The sequence below is a fragment of the Typopeltis vanoorti genome, chromosome 10, assembly GCF_054136105.1.
Source record: "Typopeltis vanoorti isolate ZY-2024b chromosome 10, IOZ_Tvanoo_1.0, whole genome shotgun sequence".
NCBI lineage: Eukaryota > Metazoa > Arthropoda > Arachnida > Uropygi > Thelyphonidae > Typopeltis > Typopeltis vanoorti.
This window is the reverse complement of record NC_143558.1, coordinates 75,661,724-75,683,374: the sequence shown is the minus strand read 5'-3', so window position 1 is coordinate 75,683,374 and position 21,651 is coordinate 75,661,724. Positions and strand designations below refer to the sequence as shown.

General features: G+C 36.6%; 2 protein-coding genes across 4 annotated transcripts in view; one reads left to right on the top strand and one right to left on the bottom strand.

Moving 5' to 3' along the window:
- Saysd1 (SAYSVFN motif domain containing 1) overlaps nt 1-21,651 on the top strand; it is an 80,710-nt gene that overhangs the window by 47,760 nt on the left and 11,299 nt on the right. The gene's annotated exons all lie outside the window — the stretch shown is intronic.
- Nucleotides 20,972-21,651, bottom strand: part of Cog2 (conserved oligomeric Golgi complex subunit 2) — a 437,003-nt gene continuing 436,323 nt past the window's right edge. For all 3 annotated transcript variants that reach the window (XM_090399142.1, XM_090399141.1, XM_090399143.1), the window contains exon 17: nt 20,972-21,640. In XM_090399142.1, coding sequence (XP_090255268.1) covers nt 21,542-21,640 — 99 coding nt within the window. In that variant the 3' untranslated portion in view covers nt 20,972-21,541. The remainder of the gene's footprint in view (nt 21,641-21,651) is intronic.

Sequence of the window (21,651 nt, the reverse complement as noted above, 5' to 3'; positions counted from 1 at the left end):
GGTGTTGTATTACCGAAGGGATTACTTACTCTTGGGCTTGCCAATAGTTTTTTCGGCATGAAACTCTAGGACTTCGATCCGAGTTTCGTACCCGGCTATAAAATAAAATGGGATTTACCATCTCCCTTTCAATTAACTTATGTAGCCGGTAAAACATAGTAATAGCAATATATGAGTACACCATTTTGTCAATTCGATAATAGAGGTATGTAAGTTTGGTTCACTTAAAACCTTGGTATTCCAGGTCTACCTACTCACTGATGAGACTTCAAAAAAGGTTGAAACCGGTCTGGGTAGTGATCTCTTCTCATAATGTAAAACAGTATACATATCTTAAGAGCTGTGTTTTACATTATGAGAGAATATTAAGGTTAGTGATGGAGCTTGCTCCACCTTTGCATGGAGTTTCCCTGGCGTTGTACTATCCAAGGGATTACTTACTCTTGGGCTCGCCGATAGTTTTTTCGGCATGAAACTCTAGGACTTCAATCCGAGTTTCGTACCCGGCTATAAAAGAAAATGGGATTTACCATCTTCCTTTCAATTAGTGTGGAATATAGTCGATTCTCTGGAGTTCACAGGACAAAAAACCTGCTTGCCCATGCCAGAGATCAACTATCTTGGGAACTAATTGGAGAATGGGTGTAACACTTCACAAAATTCACAGGAAGAAATTAGGTAGCTTACATAGATGGTATGTTTACTGTGTTATTATATACTTTTCTTCGATATTTTCTCTTAATACTGGTTTTCTTTTAAATTATGTATCTATTGTGTGTGATGTTTTGGATTTTTTCTTTGAAATTTCATGTGTTCTTAGGTGCATAGTGTTTTGTCAACTACTGTGGGGTCACATGGCTGAAGTCAGTGAATGCTGCATTATTGTAACTCAACTGGCATTCAAACCCAGTTCCTTTCTAAGCTGTTGGTCATAATTTCTGGTCTTTCTTATTTTCTCCTCTCACATCTTGACGGCACCACAGGTAACCTAACCTACTGGATAAGGGAGACCACTTGACATCAGTTTATCTCCCACTCTTGTTTAGACAGTGAAGACAAATCTGTATTACTACAAATGTCCATTGCATACCTCTAATTTTTTGTCAGGATATCAGAAAAATCCTGATTAATTTTGATACTAATGTCTCCTGATCCTGATGGTATTTCTCCGGTTGTGTTCCAGAATTAACACTCATCGTATTAATAAGCCATCACATTCATCTAGCATCTATCCAACACCATGAAAGCAAGCTGTTATCCAGCCTGTAACTAAAAAAGGAAGATAAGTCATCAAATCTGTCCCATTGCTCTCACCTCAGTCCTCTCAAGTGATCTAGGTCATCACTGATCAGCTTCACTACCTGGCTTAGCAATCACCAATATGGATTACATCATTCTCCAGTAGACTTCGCTAATGTTACCTACCTTTGGATACATGCCATGGAAAGATTTAGATAATCCAGTGTGGTCCCTTGTGATATTTTAAAGGCATTTGGGTGTGTCTGGCATTAAGGGCTTCTGAACCTACCATTGTATAGTCTCCTTCCTGCCTTTTGCAACTAGATTGCCAGCTTCCTCTCGTTGGATTTCTTTATCATTGCTGGCATACCCCACGGTTCTCTTCCTCCAAGTCTGCATGTGAAGTATCTTCACGACAGGTGACTTAGTCACGAAGATACTTCACACGTAAACTTTGTTTGCTTATATATAGTTGGACAAAGGATCAATCAAGAATAATTTTTTGGTATCTGTAATTCAGCTTATAATCAAGTGAAAAAACTTTCAACAACTCGCCCTGATCCAGAGTATTTTAATAAGGTGCAACACCTTTTCACTACTTGTATATGAGAAATATGACTTCTGCATTACTTCAAATTTGGCATCTCCTGAGTCTTGCTCCCAGTTATGACATCTCAGTTTTGACAAGTACTTTGGTTTTCTTCATTTGTTTTTCATTTTGATTTTATTTTACTGGTGCTAATGGTGGTTTTATCCCAACTAGCACTGTTTTTGTTTTTTAAAGTAAATATTAATATTGCTGGTAGTGCAGTTAGTTAATATCTGCATTACAGGATTACTTTTGGCAGTATCGTGGCCACCATTTTATAGTAGCTCAAATAGAGCATTAGCTGGTGGTGTAAAATTATTTTATATCACAGGATTACTGAATTCTCAGTCTCACAACTGAACGTTTTTTTTTTCTCTCTCTTAAAATCGAACATGGAGGTTTTAGTCTTTTTCCCCACCTGAGAAAATGGTACCAATTTCCTCAAGGGTGTGAACTCTAGGAATTGAAATTCCAGGATGTGAAGACGTGAGACAGGTGACAAAGGTTTTAAAAGAGATAGTGATAATAAGATTTATTCTTACACCCTGTATGGCAGAGGGAAATATTGTAGTTAAAGATGTGGAAACAAGGGACAAACTATTACAGGGTTTTACTTTTGAAGGCAGCACAGTTATTCTCTTCATGGTCGATAGCCAGATAAAAACAGTAAAAATTGAAAGATTTCCAATGGAATATACCGAGAACTGTAATGAAATTCTTATACAATCTAACAGATAAGCTTAGGTATTGACGGTTATTCATGACTTATTTTTTAACAGTACTAACACCAAACAATTTTATCAGAGATGTTTTGTTAACTGCTTATATTTCGCTGAATTTCAACTCATCATCAGAGCACAACACACTTCTACACGTGACAGTGAGTGAAACAATACAATTGCAATGGACAAAAAATCTAAAGTCCTATTTTTTGGTGCCCTCAAACAAAAAAAAAAAAAAAGCTATGCAGGATAACAGTCTCCCAAATTTTTAACAAATTAATGCAACCATATTTGTTAAGGTTGGGAGAATTCTTCAAAGCCATTGTTGACTCAAAAAATAATCTTTCAGATCTGTAACGACTCCTAAATAGCACATTCGTTTTCTTCCATCTAATCTTTTACGAAGGATTGTCCAAAGCGTAGTCTGCCAGTCCTGACTTTCCATAGTAACAGTAGTGAACGTATTTTTCATGTTCTTCCTGGTTGCCCATAATAGGCCAAGTCACAGGGAACTTCATACACTCCTTGGTGTGCTAAAGGGTGAAGTTTATCCTTAGGCAAGCGAATCAGAGTTGCTAGTTTGACATGAGATTTGAAAGTGGTGCGAAAGACATATTTCATCAATACTTTGGCTATCTTTTCTGATGTACCTCTGACATACGGAATAGAAATGGTCATGTTGTGTTCTTGTGCATTAGGGGAGGGCAGAGCAATGGGACTATGTAGTATTTTATCTATTTTCTAGTGATTATAGCCGTTGGCCAAGAACGTATGGCACAGATATTTGAGTTCTGTGGTCAGAGCTGTATTGTTAGAATAAATGGCTCTGTGTGTAAGTTTTTAAAATGCCATACTGTTGGACTGGATCATGATGTGATTGTTTATGTAGGTATCTTCCTGTGTGTGTGTGTGTGTATGCCAAAAAATAGGACTTTATTATTTTGTCCATTGCAATTGTATTGTTAAACTCACTCACTGTCACATGCACAAGTGTGTTGTGCTCTGATGATGCTGAGTTGAAATTCAGCAAAATAAGCAGTTAATAAAACATCTCTTTGATAAAATTGTTTGGTGTTATTAATACCGATAAAAAATAAGTCACGAATAACTGCCAACACCTAACTTATCTGTTAGATTGATGTTCTGCATGGAGAAGATATTCTATACAAAGCACGACAGTTTGGTAAGTTGAAACTGAAATTGTCCAGAAAATTGAACAGGTTAGCTTTACTTAAATGATGCTGTGACAACGATATCATTCCATCTTTTCTGAAATTTAAAGAAAAGTTACAATCGGCAAAGGCACATTGTATTTATCGACGAGCAAGTTTAGCGCTTCTCTGAGAACAAATTGCCGCTACTCACATAGAGCTTAGTAAGCTAAACAGCCCTACAACAAGAACTAATCAAAGTGTTAAATCCTGAAATGTGGACTGTCCTACATCACATCTCCGAAGTTGCAGAAAAAAAAAGAATTTACAAAAGTAAAAAACAGACACCTGAAGAAATATGAACTCCTACAACAGCGCCAACATATGAAGTCCCTACCGCAACTTCAACAAGAACATGTGGTTGTAAACCTATCGCCTGAAGCACACACTGAAGAAACCAAGAATGCTCTCAGTCTAGGGCATAACTTTGCCACCACTCCCAAACAAATTCCTAAATTAGAAATCATGATGAAAGTAGAACGGGGCATCCACGACCTTCTGCCAGCAATGGCCAATAACGTATGTTGTTTACCAAGTTTTCTAAACAAGGCTAAACCTCCAAAAAGCAATATGCCATGTAATCAAATAACTGCCCTAAAAAGTTATATAAGAAAAATATTATTATTAAAAAAGCCAATAAAAGAAATGCAACAGTTATCATGAATCAAGAAGAGTATAACAGGAAAATGCAAGATCTCCTATGTGACAGTTCCACGTATCAAATTATACACCGAGACCCCACTATGTCTCAAAGGAAAAAAGTCCGAAAATTATTGAAAAAAGTGATGTCATGGCCCAAAGAAATCATCAGGAAAATAAAACCAATTCATGTTAAACCACCCCGTATTTATGTAATACTAAAATCCACAAAACTAATATCCCCCTATGCCCCATAGTTGATAGCACAGATAGTCCCACATATAAACTGGCCCAGCATTTAGCCAAGTCGCTTTCTCCCCTTATTTGCAACTCCTCTACTTTTGTAAAAAATTCAGTCCATTTCAAAATAAGAGTTAAAAATATTCATCATCATCATCAAATTCCTGCCATGTACCCTCAAGGGGTGTACAGGATATGATAGTACTACATGAAAAAATTACATCATTATTAATTTCCTATCTACAATTTTCCTCCAAATCAGTCTGTTACTTGTCAACACTCCAACATTATCAGATCTTATATTTCTATCGTCTAAAGCACTTTGTACCGTATCAATCCACCTATATCTTGGTCTTCCTCTGGGTCGTTTTGCTGCCAACCTGGCAGAGAACACTTGTTTTGCTAATCTTTCTTCGCCCATTCTGTTTAAGTGACCATACCACCTGAGATTAGCTCTGCTAACGCATTCCTGGATGCTGACAATGTCAAGTTCTTTCCTAATATCCTCATTTTTAATATGATACTACCATTGATGCCATCTGTTCACGCCTATAATCTTTCTCAGGACTCTCATATCTGTGGTCTCTAGTCTTTGGTCAAGTGTTTTACTTCTGATCCAGCTCTCAGATCCATAAGTTAAAACTGGTTTGAACACTGTCTTGTATACAGCTAATTTAGTGTTCTGATTAATTTCTCTCTTATTCCATATGAATTTATTCAATTGACTTCACACCATACCAGCTTTGCTGATTCTGTTGTCTATTTTTATATTTAATTTACCATCTTCAGTAAAAATTGTGCCTAAATAGCTGAAATGTTTTACTTGTTCCACAGGTTCTCCATTCACAACACAGTTGACATTTTCAATCATTCTGCCTATTTTCATTGTCTTTGTCTTTTTATTGCTGACCTTCATACCATATCTATTACAACAGCTATTCAATTTAGTCAGAGAATCTTGCAGACTTGTAGCGGATTTATTTAGAAGTATAACATCATCCGCATAAAGCAAAGAGCTGACATTAACATCTCCAATTTTGATATCATGTTTAATACCACTTTCCTTCATAATGTGATCCATATAGATAATGAATAACAGAGGGGATAATGTACATCCTTGTCTCACACCAGATTTAACATTAAACCATCTTCCTGTACTTCCTTCAATCCTAACTGCTGACTTACAACTCAAATAAAGACTAAGTATTGCTTGATATAATGCCCCATTGACACCATATAACTGCAGCGTATTGAATAGCTTCTCTCTTGGCACCTTGTCATATGCCTTTTCCAGATCGACAAAACTTAAATACAGATCTTTATATTCCCATGCTTTCTCGATTATTTGTCGTAAAGTGAAGATCTGATCCTGACAGCGTCTATTTGGCCTGAATCCAGCTTGTTCTTCACCAAGCTTTTCTTCCACAATTCTTCTCAACCGTTTCTCAAGTATACTTGCATAGATCTTGCCAGGAACACTCAGTAGGGAAATACCTCTGTAATTCTCACATGCAATTTTATTTCCCTTTTTATATATGGGTACTATGAGAGCTCTACTCCAATCATCTGGAATTCGTCCCTCTGTCCAGGTTTTCTGGACTATGCAGTGCAGCCACTGTAAGACTCTTATACCACCATACTTCAGCATTTCTGGTCGAATATCATCTACTCCTGCTGCCTTTCCACATTTCAAGCCTTTGATGGCTTTTTCTACTTCAAGTATGGATATGTATTCCTGACTGCATGCCTGGTCAGTGTTTTTTACCACTGTGCTGTCATCACTGCTTGTTTCATTTAGCAGTTTTTCAAAGTAATTACTCCATACTTCAAGGATATCTTTTTCTCCCGTTTTCATGTCACCTTTATCATCTCTAATTCCTTTTATAGCACTCTTTCTTCCATTCTTAAGCTTCTTCAACAACCTCCAGAATATTTTGCCACCTTCTTGATATTTATTTTCTATATTCTTGCCAAAGTCCTCCCATGACTTTTGTTTAGCTAGTTTTACACAGTGTTTAGCATTCTTGCATTTGTCTCTATATTCTCTAAGAGCACAAGCTGACTTTTTTGACAGGAACTTTTGGTATGCTTTCTTCTTTTCCTTCAATGCCTCTTTAACTTCCTGTGTCCACCAGGGAATTTTGATTTTTTTATCCTTACAGACAACCTCACCACATGCCTCTCTGGCAGAATCAATCAATGTTTTCTTCAGAGTTTGCTACTGAATCTCCAAGGTTTGATTCCTGTTCTCAAACTCTCGTTTTTTCTTCAATAATCTTTGTGTATTTTAGTCTACAGCTCACATCTGAGAGCTGCTCAACTTTTATTCGCTTTAAAACTTTCTTACATGTTATTCTTTTCAATATGAAATTCTATTTTATCCTGCTCAAGACTAAATAGTGATCACTTCCAATTTCAAATCCTCTGTACACTCTGGTGTCCTGCACCAGGGAGAAAACATCACTATCAACAATAACATAGTCAATGAGACGTTTCTTATTCCTAGCCCCTTCTCTCCATGTGAATTTGTGCACATTTTTATGTTGGAACATGGTGTTAGTAATTACCAGTCCATGTCCTGAGCAGAAATCCAACAGATATTTGCCATTATTATTAGCTTTGCTCTTTTCTCCAAATTTTCCCAAAATATTTTTGTATGTCTCACAATCATTTCCTACTCTGCTATTTAGATCCCCAACAAGGACCAACTTTTCATTTTTCATTGTGTCAGTTGCTTTTTCTAAAGCCTCAAAAAATTCCTCCACTTCTACCTTAGTAGAACCTTCTGTAGGACCATAGGCACAAATAAGTCTCATTGTCCAGTTCCCCATTCTCATATTTGCCCACATTACTCTACTTGAGACTGACTGTCCTTCAAGAAGATTAGCCTCGTATTTTGTGTTGAATACTATGGCTGCTACTCCTTTTCCTTGATTGTCATTGCCTGAATATAACATTTTGTATTTATTGCTCAGAAAGATCTCACCAGTTTTGGTGTTTTTTGTTTCAGTCAACCCTATTATGTCAATCTGGTACTTATCTAATTCCTCAGCTAGCTCCATTTCTTTGCCATTCAGGCTTCTTATGTAGATAGTACCGATCTTGGTGATGTTGAGTTGGGGTTTATTTTCAGATTTGTTCCAGTAGCTGACTTTTCTCTGTTTGCCCTGTTTCCCTGGCGAAAACAACGGGGGCCTTGTGTAACCGGGCAACGCCCCAGCCGGTATGAAATTTTGTCATGTTGTACCATCATTCTATACTTTGGTTTAATCAATAAGAATACAATTTGGTCGGCTAAATCCCAAATTGCCAGCCCATCCTCGTCCGTTCAGTATCCAAGTAGATACCCAACAGGGTGCACCACGAGAAATTGAGGATTGGACATTAGGTCAGAAGCCCTGGTTGGTTCTCCACATTCCTTTAAAGGCTATGTGGAGGTCTCCTCTCAGTTATACAGCTTTGACCATTAAGCACCCCTGACCCTTAATAAAAATATTATCCTAAAAAATTCAGACATAATGGTTAGTTTTGATGTCACCTCTTTATTTACCAATGTACCACTTATAGACACTCTTGATTTAATCAATTGTAAGTTTCCCCCTGATGTTTTTGAATTATTTAAATTTACTATGAATGCAGATTACTTTACATGGGGAGGAAAATTCTACAAACAGATTAATGGTACTGCTATGGGTTTCCCCCCATTAGCAAATTTTTACATGGAACACTTTCAAAACAAATTACTTACCACTGCTACATACAAGCCACTAGTGTGGTTACGCTACGTAGATGATATGCTTGCCATCTGGCCCCATGGACATGACACTTTGGATGCGTTTGTCACCTATCCATTTACAGAAACCCTACACACACAGAAAGATACCTACATAAACAATCACATCATCCAGTTCAACAGTATGGCATTTTAAAAACACTTACAGCCAGAGCCATTTGCTCCAACGATACAGCTCTGACCACAGAACTCAAATATCTGTGCAATACGTTCTTAGCCAATGGCTATAATCCCTAAATAGATAAAATACTACATAGTCCCTATAATAAAGTTAGTTTAATCCTTTACCCAAGTGCAGGCAAACAAAGTTTGCACCTGAAGTAGTTCAGGACTGAGGCAACTTGTAGCGAAGGTGGACCAAGCTCTCATCATTCCTTGTCTCAGTATCTCCCATAATGCAAAGCACATCTTGCGGACATGTATAATGCTATGCATTAAGGGAAGGGCCACTACCCATACCGGTTTCGACCTTTATTCAGGTCTCGTCAGTGGGAGGCAGACCCAGAAGTGGTGATACTAGATGAAGGCAGAAGCAATGGAGAGGTCATCTTTACCTATAGGAGTTGCCAAAAGATGTGCCACCTTGTTAATTTACTCTGGATTTAGAGAAAGATGTTGGAAGTTTATTTTCCACTTGGTTAGACTATAAAAAATTTAGTTTAATCCTTTACCCAAGTGTAGGCAAACCAAGTTTGTGCCTGAAGTAGTTCAGGACTGAGGCAACTCGTAGCAAAGGTGGCCTAAGATCTCATCACTCCTTGTCCATCACTCACATAATGCAAAGCACGTTTCCTTGCAGACATGTATAATGCTATACATTAAGGGAAGGGCCACTACCCAGACCGGTTTCAACTTTTATTGAGGTCTCGTCAGTGGGAGGTAGGGAGATGTGCTGTGCATTATGGGAGATACCGAGACAAGGAGTGATGAGAGCTTGGTCCACCTTTGCTACGAGTCGCGTCAGTCCTGAACTACTTCAGGTGCAAACTATGTTTGCCTACACTTGGGTAAAGGATTAAAATAAATTTATTATAGTCTAACCAAGTGGAACATAAATTTCCAACTACATAGTCCCATTACTCTAGATACACAAGAACACAACATGACCATTTCTATTCCCTATATAGCGGTACATCAGAAAAGATAGCCAAAGTATTGATGAAACATGGCCTTCGCACCACTTTCAAACTAGCAACTCTGATCCGCTTGCCTAAGGATAAACTTCACCCTTTAGCACACCAAGGAGTGTATGAAGTTCCCTGTGACTTGGCTTATTATGGGCAAACAGGAAGATCATTTAACATCTGCTTGGAAGAACATGAAAAATACGTTCGCTACTATTACTATGGCAAGGCAGGACTGACAGACCACGCTTTGTGGACGCTCCTTCTCACAGGATTAGATGGAAGAAAACGAATGTGCTATTTAGGAGTTGTTACAGATCTGAAAGATTATTTTTTGAGTCAGCAATGGCTTTGAAGAATTCTTCCAACCTTAACAAATATGGTTGCATTAATTTGGGAGACTGTTATCCTAAGAGAAACTCCTGCATAGCTGTTTTTTTTTCTGTTTGAATGCACCAAAAAATAGGACTTTAGATCTTTTGTCCATGGCAATTATATTGTTTTACTCACTCACTGTTGCGTGTACTCTAATGATGCAGAGTTGAAATTCAGCGAAATATAAGCAGTTAATAAAACACCTCTTTGATAAAATTGTTTGGTGGTGTTAATACCATTAAAAAATAAGTCATGAAATTCTTAGACTTTCTAGAAGTGGGGTAAGATTAGTAACATACAAAAGGGTTTATCAGGTGAAGATTTTGGATCTTCACCTGATAAACCTTCACTGGTTTTCTGGTAATGTCACCTTCACAATGGATGTGAAGACGTCCGCACCAAATTTTGTCAACATTGGTACAACCCAAGTTATGGTAAACTATCCCAGAGTACAAAGGCAGTGCTTGCATTGTGGTTCATGTAATCACTTGGGTGGTAACTGCCCCAAATCTAAGTGTTTCAAATGCATGGAGATCAGACATATCGCTAATCAGTGTCTCAAATCCTGTCAGAAATGTGAAAGTTCTCAACACTGTGTTAACACCTGTAGTTTTAGAACTTTCACTGAAAGAGTGGGAGCACCGGTAGAACCAATCAGAACACCGTATATATCAGAGAGGCATAATAAAGAGTTTCCAGATCTTCCAATTCAGTCTAGTAAAAACAGTGCTTCTAAACAAACTACACTTGGTAAAATCACAAAAAGTGCATAACCAAATCAGCCTGAAAATTCCAGATCTGCAGGAGCCATTTTCCCAGTCAAAATCAAATGAAAACTCTTCAGGCTCAAAAGAGTTTGACTATGAAGAACCATCGCTTGCCAATAAAGGGAAAGTGAGAGATACAATTAAAGAAAATATAAAGTTTACTGATTGAAAGTTATCTCAGTATGATTTAACAGATAGATATCCACATCTTTCTTATTGGAGCTTTGGAAGATTGCACAGGGCTGGAATAGGTGTTCCTATTCTTGCCCCTCCTTGGGTCATTCTGTAATATCCAAAGGGATGCAGAAGGGAGAATCTTGACAATAGACTGGAAATACTGTGGATGTGTAATAAGGTTTATAAATGTTTTTATGCTCCATCCATTGGAACAGTTAGATGAAAATCTTCCAGGAATTGGAGCCATATTTATACACTGCCCACTACATCATAGCAACTGGATACTGGAATTGTATTGAAAACCCCACATTAGACAAAATAGGACACCCCCAGGAGTGGAAAAGTCAGATATGCACAGTCAAAAACATGTCTCGACAATGCCCAACTAGTAGACATATGGAGGATTCACTATCTCCAGGCTAACATGTACATGAATCAAGGTATTGGTACCCATCTTTATTGAATTTATCTCTTCCTATATAAAGAGGATAATTCAGATAAAACATGTTGATATCATCATGTCAGATCACCATCCAGTTCTACTTAAGTTCCACTGCATGGAACAAGTAGAGATCAGTTCTGGACCATGGAGATTCAATAAATTTTCTGTTGATCTTTTCAACCAAATTCCAGATCCTCTATTCAAATTGGGATATGTGATTAAAATTCAAACAAACAGTAAAACAAAATATGATGGAATGGGGAAATGAACAGGCTTTCCTCAAAAGAAAAAAGTTGAAAAAGCATTATACACACCCACAAAAATGTATGCTTTGCATTTGGGATACCAAGGCAATTAGCTGTTATATATATACAAGTAATTTATCATCATCATACGTATCAAGGATTTAGGCCTAGTATGGCCTTAGAAGTCATCGTTTAAGAGGACGTCCTAGTTTTCTTTTTCCTAATGGCTTGTACTTTAAGGCTCGTTTTGGTAATCTTTCTGTTTTCATTCTTTGAACATGTTCCATCCATCTATGTTTATATTTTTTAATTTTTTTCAATTACTGGTTCTTGGTTTAATTCTTTCATAATATCTTCGTTTCTTTTGTGATCAAATAGGGTATACTTTGCAGTTTTTCTCATAAACTTCATTTCTGCTGTTGTTAATCTTTGTCTTTTTGTTTTATTGTCCAGATTTCGCTTCCATACATTAAGACTGGTAGGGTTAGTGTATTGTATACTTTTAGCCTGGTTTGTTTTTGAACTAGGTTTGGTTTAAATATAGAGTTAATTACTCCTGTTATTTTTAAATATTTTGCAATTTTTATGTTTATATATTTTTCATTTTCATAAGTGATCATACATCCTAGGTAGTTAAACGAATTCACCTGTTCTAAGATCTTGTTATCTAATACTATTTTAGTTCTTGCTGGATCTTGTCCTATAAAGGCGATAGTTTTTGATTTTTCCGTTGATATCATCATACCATAATCTTTGGATATCTCATTTAGATTTAAAATAGCTTTCTGTAAGTTGTCTTCAGAATTTGTAATTATTATTTGGTCGTCTGCAAAGAGGAGCATGTTTAAGTTAACTGTAGGTGAAAGTTTAATTCCTTGATGTAAATTTTTACTCCATTTTATTATTTCATTTAAGTAGATATTAAAAAGAGTTGCTGAGAGGGGACATCCCTGTTGGACCCCTTGATTTATCTCTCTTGTATATGATAGCTCATGATTTAATCTTATTTGTATTTGATTATTTTCATATATACTTGTGACAGCTTTTAGGATATTATTTGGCGTTTGTCTTTCTTTTAATATGTTTCTTTTAACTTTGTCAAATGCTTTTTCAAAGTCAATAAATGCAATATGTGTTTCTAAATTATATTCTCTTCTTTTCTCTATTATTAATTTTAGGCAGAAGGCTGGGTCTATACATGATCGTCCTTTTCTAAATCCATTTTGTACCTCTAGAATAAAGTTTTCGGAATATTTCATTAGTTTGTTATTTAAGATTCTGCTGTATATTTTGTTGCACAAGTAATTTATGCATTACTAAATCACTCAAGGAATTGACAATGTAGATAAGAATATAAATTAAATTGCACTTTAATAAATATTTCCAATATAAATATTTCGGCAACATCACGTTGCCATCTTCAAAAGGAATTTACAAAAAACGGCACATGCACGTAGGCACTACAACACAGTAACTGAGAACGAAGTGATGAAACTATTGTTCTCCTAAAAGTCCTGATGGTGCCCTCCCCCAGCGTGCTATGTAGGTGTTCTTGACCATTGGGCTGAAGGTCTGCTGATGTAAGCCTCCCAAATTTGTTGAGGTTTGGAGAGTTTCTTAGGGCTGATTCCATGAATAGTCTTTCGAATTTGTATTTGCTATGGTGTATTACTGTAGCTTTCTTCCACCGTATTCTGTGGCGTGTATCCAGAGCATGGTCTGCAGGACCAGAATGGCTGTATTTGTGAAACCGGATGTAGACCTTGTGTTCCGAAATTTGGATATTCGCTGTCCTGCCTGTTTGGCCAAAGTAAGACAGTTTACAGCTGCAAGGGACCTGGTATACACCAGGTAGGTCTAGGGTAAGTGGTTGGTCTTTAGTGGAGAGGATAAGGGATGCGAATTTTCTGTATGGTCTTAACAGGGGATCATGTTTTTTTTAAAAACATGACCCCCTGTTACAGACCATACAGAAAATGTAATTTTGGTAATTTTTTCCGAGGTGCCTCGGACGTAGGGAATGGTGATGGATTTAGAGTAATCCTTGTTGTGAAGGGGGGGGGGGGTTGGTTTCAATATTTTTTGGTGAGGCCATTGGCTGAAAAAGTGTTGGGGATGTGATTTAGTTCAGTGTTTAAGGCCTTGTCTTTAGAACAGATTAGTTTAGCCCTGTTGTATAGTGTTTTCACCACTTCATATTGTTGTGTAGGGGGGGGGGGATTGTTGGTGAATATACCTGCCTGTATGGGTGGGTTTTCTATAAACTGAGAAAACCAAGGTTCCATCAGGCTGGCAGTTGACTAGTGTGTATAGGAAAGGGAGGCTGCTGTTTTCCTCTTTTTCCAGAGTGAACTTGATTGTTGGTTGTTTAAGTGTGTTAAGAAGGAGAGGAGTGTATCAGAGCCATGTGGCCAAATAGAGAACACATCATCAATGTAGCGGAGCCATATGGTTGGTTGTTGTGGGGCAGAGGATAAGGCTTTTTCTTCAAAGGTCTCCATAAAGAAATTAGTCAAGGGTGGGGAGAGTGGTGAACCCATGGCTATCCCCTCTATTTGTCTGTAGAATTTTCCCTGCCAAACGAAATAGCCTAAGTTCATTGTGAACTGAAATAGAGCTGAGATATCGGAAGAAAATTTAGCTTGGATTAGCTCTAAAGTTTCCTTGAGTGGGACATTTGTGAATAAGGAGATGTCAAAGCTGACTATTATGTCAGTTTGTTGGAGTGTAAGGTTTTTCTATGCTGGCTTTGAAGTGGACTGAGATTTTTATGTGTTATGGTGTGTTGCCGGTATAGTGTGCAAGTGCTTTGGCCAAATGTTTAGCTAATTTGTATGTGGGGGGAATCAATGCCATCTACTATAGGACGTAATGGCACATTTTCTTTATGTATTTTTGGAGTCCATAAATACGGGGGGGAGGGGATATAGAGTTAAACAGTTTTAATCTGTTAGTAACTTCTACAGGCCAAAAAGTGACTTTCTTAAGGAGCCTGTGAAATTTTCTGATTTGTGAGTTGGTGGGATTGTATTCGATAGGGAAGTAAGTAGCCCGATCTAATAGAAGAGGATTAAGCTTACCTGTGTAGTCCTTTTGATTAAGTACTACAGTTGCATTTCCCTTATCCGCTTTGGTGATAACTATTTCTTTATTATTCCTCATTTCCTGCAGAGCTTTATATTCCTTGTTGGATATGTTGGTTTTTGGTTGTCTTGCTTTGAGAGGACACAAGCTACATCCAGTCTTACACTGTTGGCGATTTGATGTGGAAGGTGGCGGATTCCGCATTCAATCTGGATCATAATATCCTCACTAGGTATTTTTCTGGGAGCAATGCTGAAGTTGTACTTAACCAAAAGGACTACACAGGTAAGCTTAATGCTCTTCTATTAGATCAGGCTACTTACCTCCCTATCGAATACAATCCCACCAACTCACAAATCAGAAAACTTCACAGGCTTCTATCAGGACTTTTAGGAGAATAGCTTCATCACTTCATTCTCAGTTACTGTGTTGTAGTGCCTATGTGCACGTGCCTTTTTTGTAAGTTCTTTTTGAAGATGGCAACATGATGTCAAAATATCGGAAATATTTATTAAAGTGTAATTTAATTTATATTCTTATCTACATTGTCAATTCCTTAAGTGATTTAGTAATATATACAAGTAGCTTAGTTGTGAAGATACTTCATATGCAAACCTTGCTTACACTCGGATAAAGGATAAATCAAGAATATAATTTCTTGGCATCTTTAATTTAATTTATAACCAAGTGAAAGGACTTTCAACAGAGGACTTCAGCTCAATCTTAGCAAGATGAAAATTATGGTTCTCAAAGGAAATACCTGAGAAACAGGTGTATCTTAATGGAGAAAGAATTGAGTCAGCAAGTTTGAGTATCTGGGATTTTATTATTAATGTGAAGAAATGCTGTTCAAAAGATGTCAGAAGATTAGGAATGGCTAAAATAACTGTCATAGACTTGTCTAAAATCTGGAAGAATGGATTTATATCCACAGGAACCTAGTTGAGGATTCTGGATATAGTTGTTTTTCGAACAGTGACTTCTGGATGCGAGACTTGAAACCTAAAGAATGGCTGCTTTTGAGATGTGGTTACAGAAGGCTGTTTAGGATATCACATACTGAAAACAGATAGAAAGGATCGGTAGAACCTAAAGGCTCCTTATGGATATTGACAGAAGAAAGTTGAAATACTTTGAACACATTGAAAGGAGTACTTCTCAAAATAGTAATAGAAGGTAAAATTCCTGGAAAAAGAAAGGGTAGACTGTCAATGAGATGGATGGCATGTCTGGAGTGACTGATCTTCAACAGAGAGTCGAAGCATTTGGAAAAGCATACAATAGGACCACCCGGCAAACAGTGGTGTGGCACATCACTGAGCAATACAGAATGAAGAACAGCATCGATGCTTCAGCATAGCGGAGAAAGAAAATGGAAAGCATCATGCAGACTCAGTTCAAATGAAAAGCATGAGAATGAGAGACCAAGAAAGAGAAGGTAATAGAATGGGAAGGAGAGGAAGTTGAGAGCATGCAGGAACAAAGGATAGAGTGAGAGGAATGAATGGAGCAAGGAGGGGTAGGGTGATATGTGAAGCTTTTGGAGTAAACAGTTGGATACTTGTATTAGAGGAATGACAATGTGACTATGTCAATGAAGTGAGAATGTAAGCAAGAAGACACTGATAGTTGGTATGGATGACTTGAGAGGCAGTGTGTGAATCAGATTAGAAGTGATTTGAGGACTAATATATTAGCTATGATAATGCAGGGTTGAGAAGTGTAATAAATGAGATAGCAAAAATGTGTAGGAAAATCTGGAACTACATTTGAATGTATTTCCAGTTTCCAGAGTGCATTTGAATGTAGAAGGGAGCTGTATGTAAGAGATAAGTTGCACGTAAACATGTAGATATAAGCATTTGTAGAGAGGATTGTTCTAAGGTAGCAGGCATAGCAACTTGGAAGATAAGCACGTGTATAGGTTATTTCAGAGCCCAGGTGGAATCTGGGGAGAATAACAACAGTTATGTGAATAACGCTAGTCATTGGAATACTGCAGCAACGTAACAACCAAGAGGAATTTGTTGGTATTAACAGAATGATGTTCTGATAGGGATAGAAGTGTGTAGCATATTTTGGCAGAAAGGCAGGTAAATGAGGCGGTGAAGTGTTATGGTGACTAATGCAGATGTACTAAACCTGTCTTCTCACAGTAAAGCATCAGGAAGATGGCAGCACACGACATAATATTTAGATGTCACTATAAGCCAAACAATCTATAGTAATGAGAAGAAATGTTTAGACAAAGTAGTTTGTAAAGTGCTAAATAAATGATCATTATGGGAGCTATGGTAAAATGATCATAAATAAATGATCATTTTACCTATAGCTATATAAATTAGATAGAGGAATCAGCATACAGAGAACTGAATTCCTTGAATTATTGAGAAACAATTGTTTTAACATGTTCCTATCTGGGCAGTTGGAAATCTTTCGTCACCACCTTAAGCAGCATGTGATGGAGAGAATGTGAAAATTAAGAGTTTGGACATGATCAGAAAATCAAGAGATTTGATTATGACTACAGTTTTCCCATGACTGAAATGTCATACTTGTGTATTGAGTTGGACATACAGAAAGCACGTATTCTTCTCTTGCAGCATGAATAGAGACATGAAGCATTAAGGAGAAAGGAATTTATATATAAAATTATAAAGAAGGTGATTATAATAGGATTAAAAACCAATCAGGAGTAATAGAATGGAGGGAAGAATTTGAAGAGAGCACTAGTATGACATCTAAGCACTAGTAATTCATTAATTAGATGAATTTCCACTGTTGTTAAAACAGCTCAAGTGAAAGAAATAGTGATTTAGTATAAAATGGATCATTAGTGAAATCAAACAGGGCATGAAACATTCATATGAGGAATACAAAGCTCAAGATAGGAAAGGGACTAGTTGTAGTAAGGAGGGGAAAATTAGTACTGAGAAATTGCTGTGGCCAATAGAAGAAATGATTGTGGATGAATAACCTTGATGGGAAGTAGGGTGACTAATGCAGATGTAATAAACCTGTCTAATGGGCATGTTATGTTTCATGCTTGCAAAGTTTTATTCCTAGAGAAACAGGGAGGGTTAGATTAGAAGTGCATGTGTTAAAGAACTAACTACACCGCTAGAGTGTCTCACATTACACAAATGATTAAATAACAGTCTGTCATGTCTTGACACACATTAGCCACACTTCTTTCAAATGATTTACAATATTTTTTTTTTTTTTTACAGAAAGCCAACACACACACACACACACACACTAGAAGATCTCTTTTTTTTTTTTAACACTTTCGTGCAGGCCTACACATTTTACTGCGTAGGCTTCTGTAACGGATAATCCCGTGGAATAGGTTGGTTGCTCCTTATTCCCGGTGGTATCCCATGTCTGTCGAAGTGTGTGTTCACAGGGCCGGTTTGCAGGAGGAAAAACTCCAGGATAAACTGGGGAAAAAACCCTGCTGTCCACGCCCAAGACCAGCTAACTTGGCTATGGCTGAGCAAGATCCTTCAGCTCCTCACATCTCTGACAGGAATCGAACCTAGGACACTCCTTCCCCAGGCATATGGTTGCGAAGCGCACAGCCACTAGAACCATGTGAACACTAGAAGATACCAGCATAAATAATCACACTAGCATCCAAATCAACAATGCAGGATTCTCAAAATACTAACTTAGAGTCAGGGCTATTTGTTCTAATGGCACGATGTTTGACACAGATCTCAAGTACATTTGCTGCACTTTTTTAGCCAATAATTACAACCTCTATAAAATAGGTAAAATATGCTCCCCAATATTTCCTTTCCCCTTCTAATGCAAGTCCAAAGCACTACTGTTTTCTTTTCTCATATATACAGGGTATTTCAAAAAGAATGACTCGATTTCAAATAATTATATTTAATAATGACACAGGATCTTAGACGCCATCTTCTCATTAACTAAGTATAGCAGCTATTTGGGTGCTAGTAGTGGCATCTAGCAGTCGTCATATCAAACTCTGGGCCAAGGCTGTTCACATGGTACAAGTCTCATTCATTTGTGGTTGCAGAGATATGCAATTTTCAAATTGGGACATTCTTTTGAAATGCCCTGTATTTGGGGGTATATCTGAAAAGACAGCTAAAATATTATATAAATATAACCTTTGTGCTATATTCAATTAACAACCCTGATCCACTCCCCAAAGGACAAACTTCATCTTCTGTCACATCTAAAGCATCCTGCGACTATATCTCAGCATGCCAAGGACAGACAGGAATACCTCCTAATATCCACCTTGGAGAACATAAGAAATACATTTGCTATCATCATTATGGCAACTCAGGAATAGGAGATCATAATTAGATGGAAGCCATTACAAGGAGAGACTTTTTTTTTTTTTTAGTAAGCAACAGCAATGAAACACTTGCCTAATCTCAACAAGTATGGCTACTTTAATTTACCCAAAATTTGAAAGTCAATCATTTCAAAATCAACTTCAAACTCGTATAAAAAAAACTTCTATTTACCTAATGTTATAAGGCACCAAGTCAGGACCTTAGTTCTTTTGTCCATTATAATTTGGGCTGTTTCAAATGCTCGTTTGTCATGACAGATTGTTTATATTCTGAAGATGGCTTAAAATCCAGCAAAATATCAGCGGTTAAATAATTATTTATTGTTTTGATGTTGTGTAATATCATTCAAACATGATGAATAACTTCCAACACTTAAAACTGTCCACAAGTGCTTAATGGATGTCTTGCAAATATTAAATGGAATTTAATACCATTACATAGTATAAAATTATAGACTAGTTGGTTTTTGTTATTGGAAAAATTAGTAAGAACTACTATACAAATTGAACAGATAAGGATATTATGAAGGTCAGCCTTGATTTGCTAATGGGCACTCTGATTTGTGTAATCTGATTGACTTTTATGAGGGAAAGCATATAATGTCATTTTCTGGAGTTTTTAGACACTATGTTAGCAGATGGACTGGATGGCTTTCTAGATATTAGAGGGTTGTATGAGGGAGAAGGACTGTTACAAGATTCTACAGAGTTCTATACCGGGGCTGTTAATATTAATCTTTTATGTCAATTACCGAGTTTTTTGAAGAGGATGTGAAGCTTGGGAGAGTTATTAGTACTGATGATGTGACTCCTCAGGAGGATTTCAATAAGCTAGAAAGGTGGGTATATGAACAGGAATATTGGTTTAATGCAGCTAAATGTAATGCATTAAAATTCAGGGTCAAGAGATGGGAGGCTGCATACTCTCATGGTGGAGCTATGGAAAGAAGTAGAGGAAGCATAGGATCTTGGGCTGACGATGGATAGAAATCTGAAGTTCAGGGAACATAGGCTGTAAAGCAAGAAATAAGTTTATGCATACTAGAGGAAAATGCAGCTAAGAAAGGTTTTAGATAAATATTGGCCAAGATTAAATAATTGCTGTTATCTCAAAATAAGGGCATTATGGCTTCATTGAAAGTGACTAGGTTTTCATTCACATCAGAAAATGACAGAGATCAGCAATTATGAAAACAGTTCTGGACATAGAGGTTCTGAAGGTATAGTTGATTCTCATTACAGCAAATTAAAAGGAAAAGAAACAGTTTATGGCAGAATGCTTCTATTTATGTCCCACAGAATCAATATCATAGTAGTGATACTATATAACACAGGACAGGACTTTTTTTGTAGTTAGTTATAGTGTACACCATAATGGTGTTTCAGAGTCCACCATATTAGTAGCATTGCAATGTTTGTCCTACAAGAAATGAAATGTACTATCATCAGCAAAGAACTCTAAATGTGAACAGGATTTATGGTTACTGATATATAGAGCAAGAGAACAGAATCTCACACTATAACAAGTAGTGAGTGAAAAGACAGAACACTGGCTATACAACTGCAGAAAAAAAAATATCAAATGCTAAGTGGCATATTATTTAAAATTTAAAAAACTATAATTGATTTTTTCAAAAACAGCTATTAAATCCAAACAAAATACAACTGCAATAAGCAAAGTGGTTAGGACTGCCGAACTAAGAGCTCTGACTAGATTTTGTTGGCTGAATATTTCATATATATTAAACTTCTGCATCTCACATCACTTATTATATTACTATTTTTAGCTATAATTTAAAAATGTTTCTTTCTTGCCTTAGTTTAAACAAATAAATCAGATATAAGTATCAGAGGATATATATATATATATATATATATAATTTTTTTTTTTTTGAAAATTTACATTTTCAGAAGCCTTTTAACAAAATGTATTGTTTACATCAAATTATAACTAGTTTTATAAATTGAGAAAAAAGATAACACAGTTTTTGTGAAAATACATAATTTTTAATTATATACAGCAGTCATACAACTTTATCACTCCTATTACATATAATTCAGCCATATTTCTCAAATGTTATTATTACCAGTAAAAATCCTAGGGGAAAAAATTACACTTCATGCTATTTCTAAAAGTTCTCTTTATGTTATGCTAACTGAAGATGGAAAATTGATTATAATGACATTAATGATATATACACGATGAAAGTAATTTTTCATTCTGAGATTTGTACATACATGTGTGATGTGTGTGTAATTTTTACATAAATATTTAAGGGATATTATACATATATTCTCCAATTGCACATAAGAAATAACTGTACAAATAATCCCCCATTCCATATTAGGGCCTGCTGACCACAATCATTGTCAAGAACTGTACAAGGCAAACTGTATGTATGTGTGTATACACACACACACACACACACACACACACACACACACAGTGTAAGTTATGTACACCAATTCTATGGACGGGATGAATAAACTTAGCTGCACCACTGAATACTACACATGGTTGCTAGTTAATTTTAGTGGTTCTTATACAATCAGAATTAAAATCAGGAAATAGTACTAGATGAATTTCTTGCAGTTTCTACCAAGTCTGCTAATGAAACATAGCAAGCAATATTTGATTTCTTTACACCTAATGATTCAACCTATAAAAATG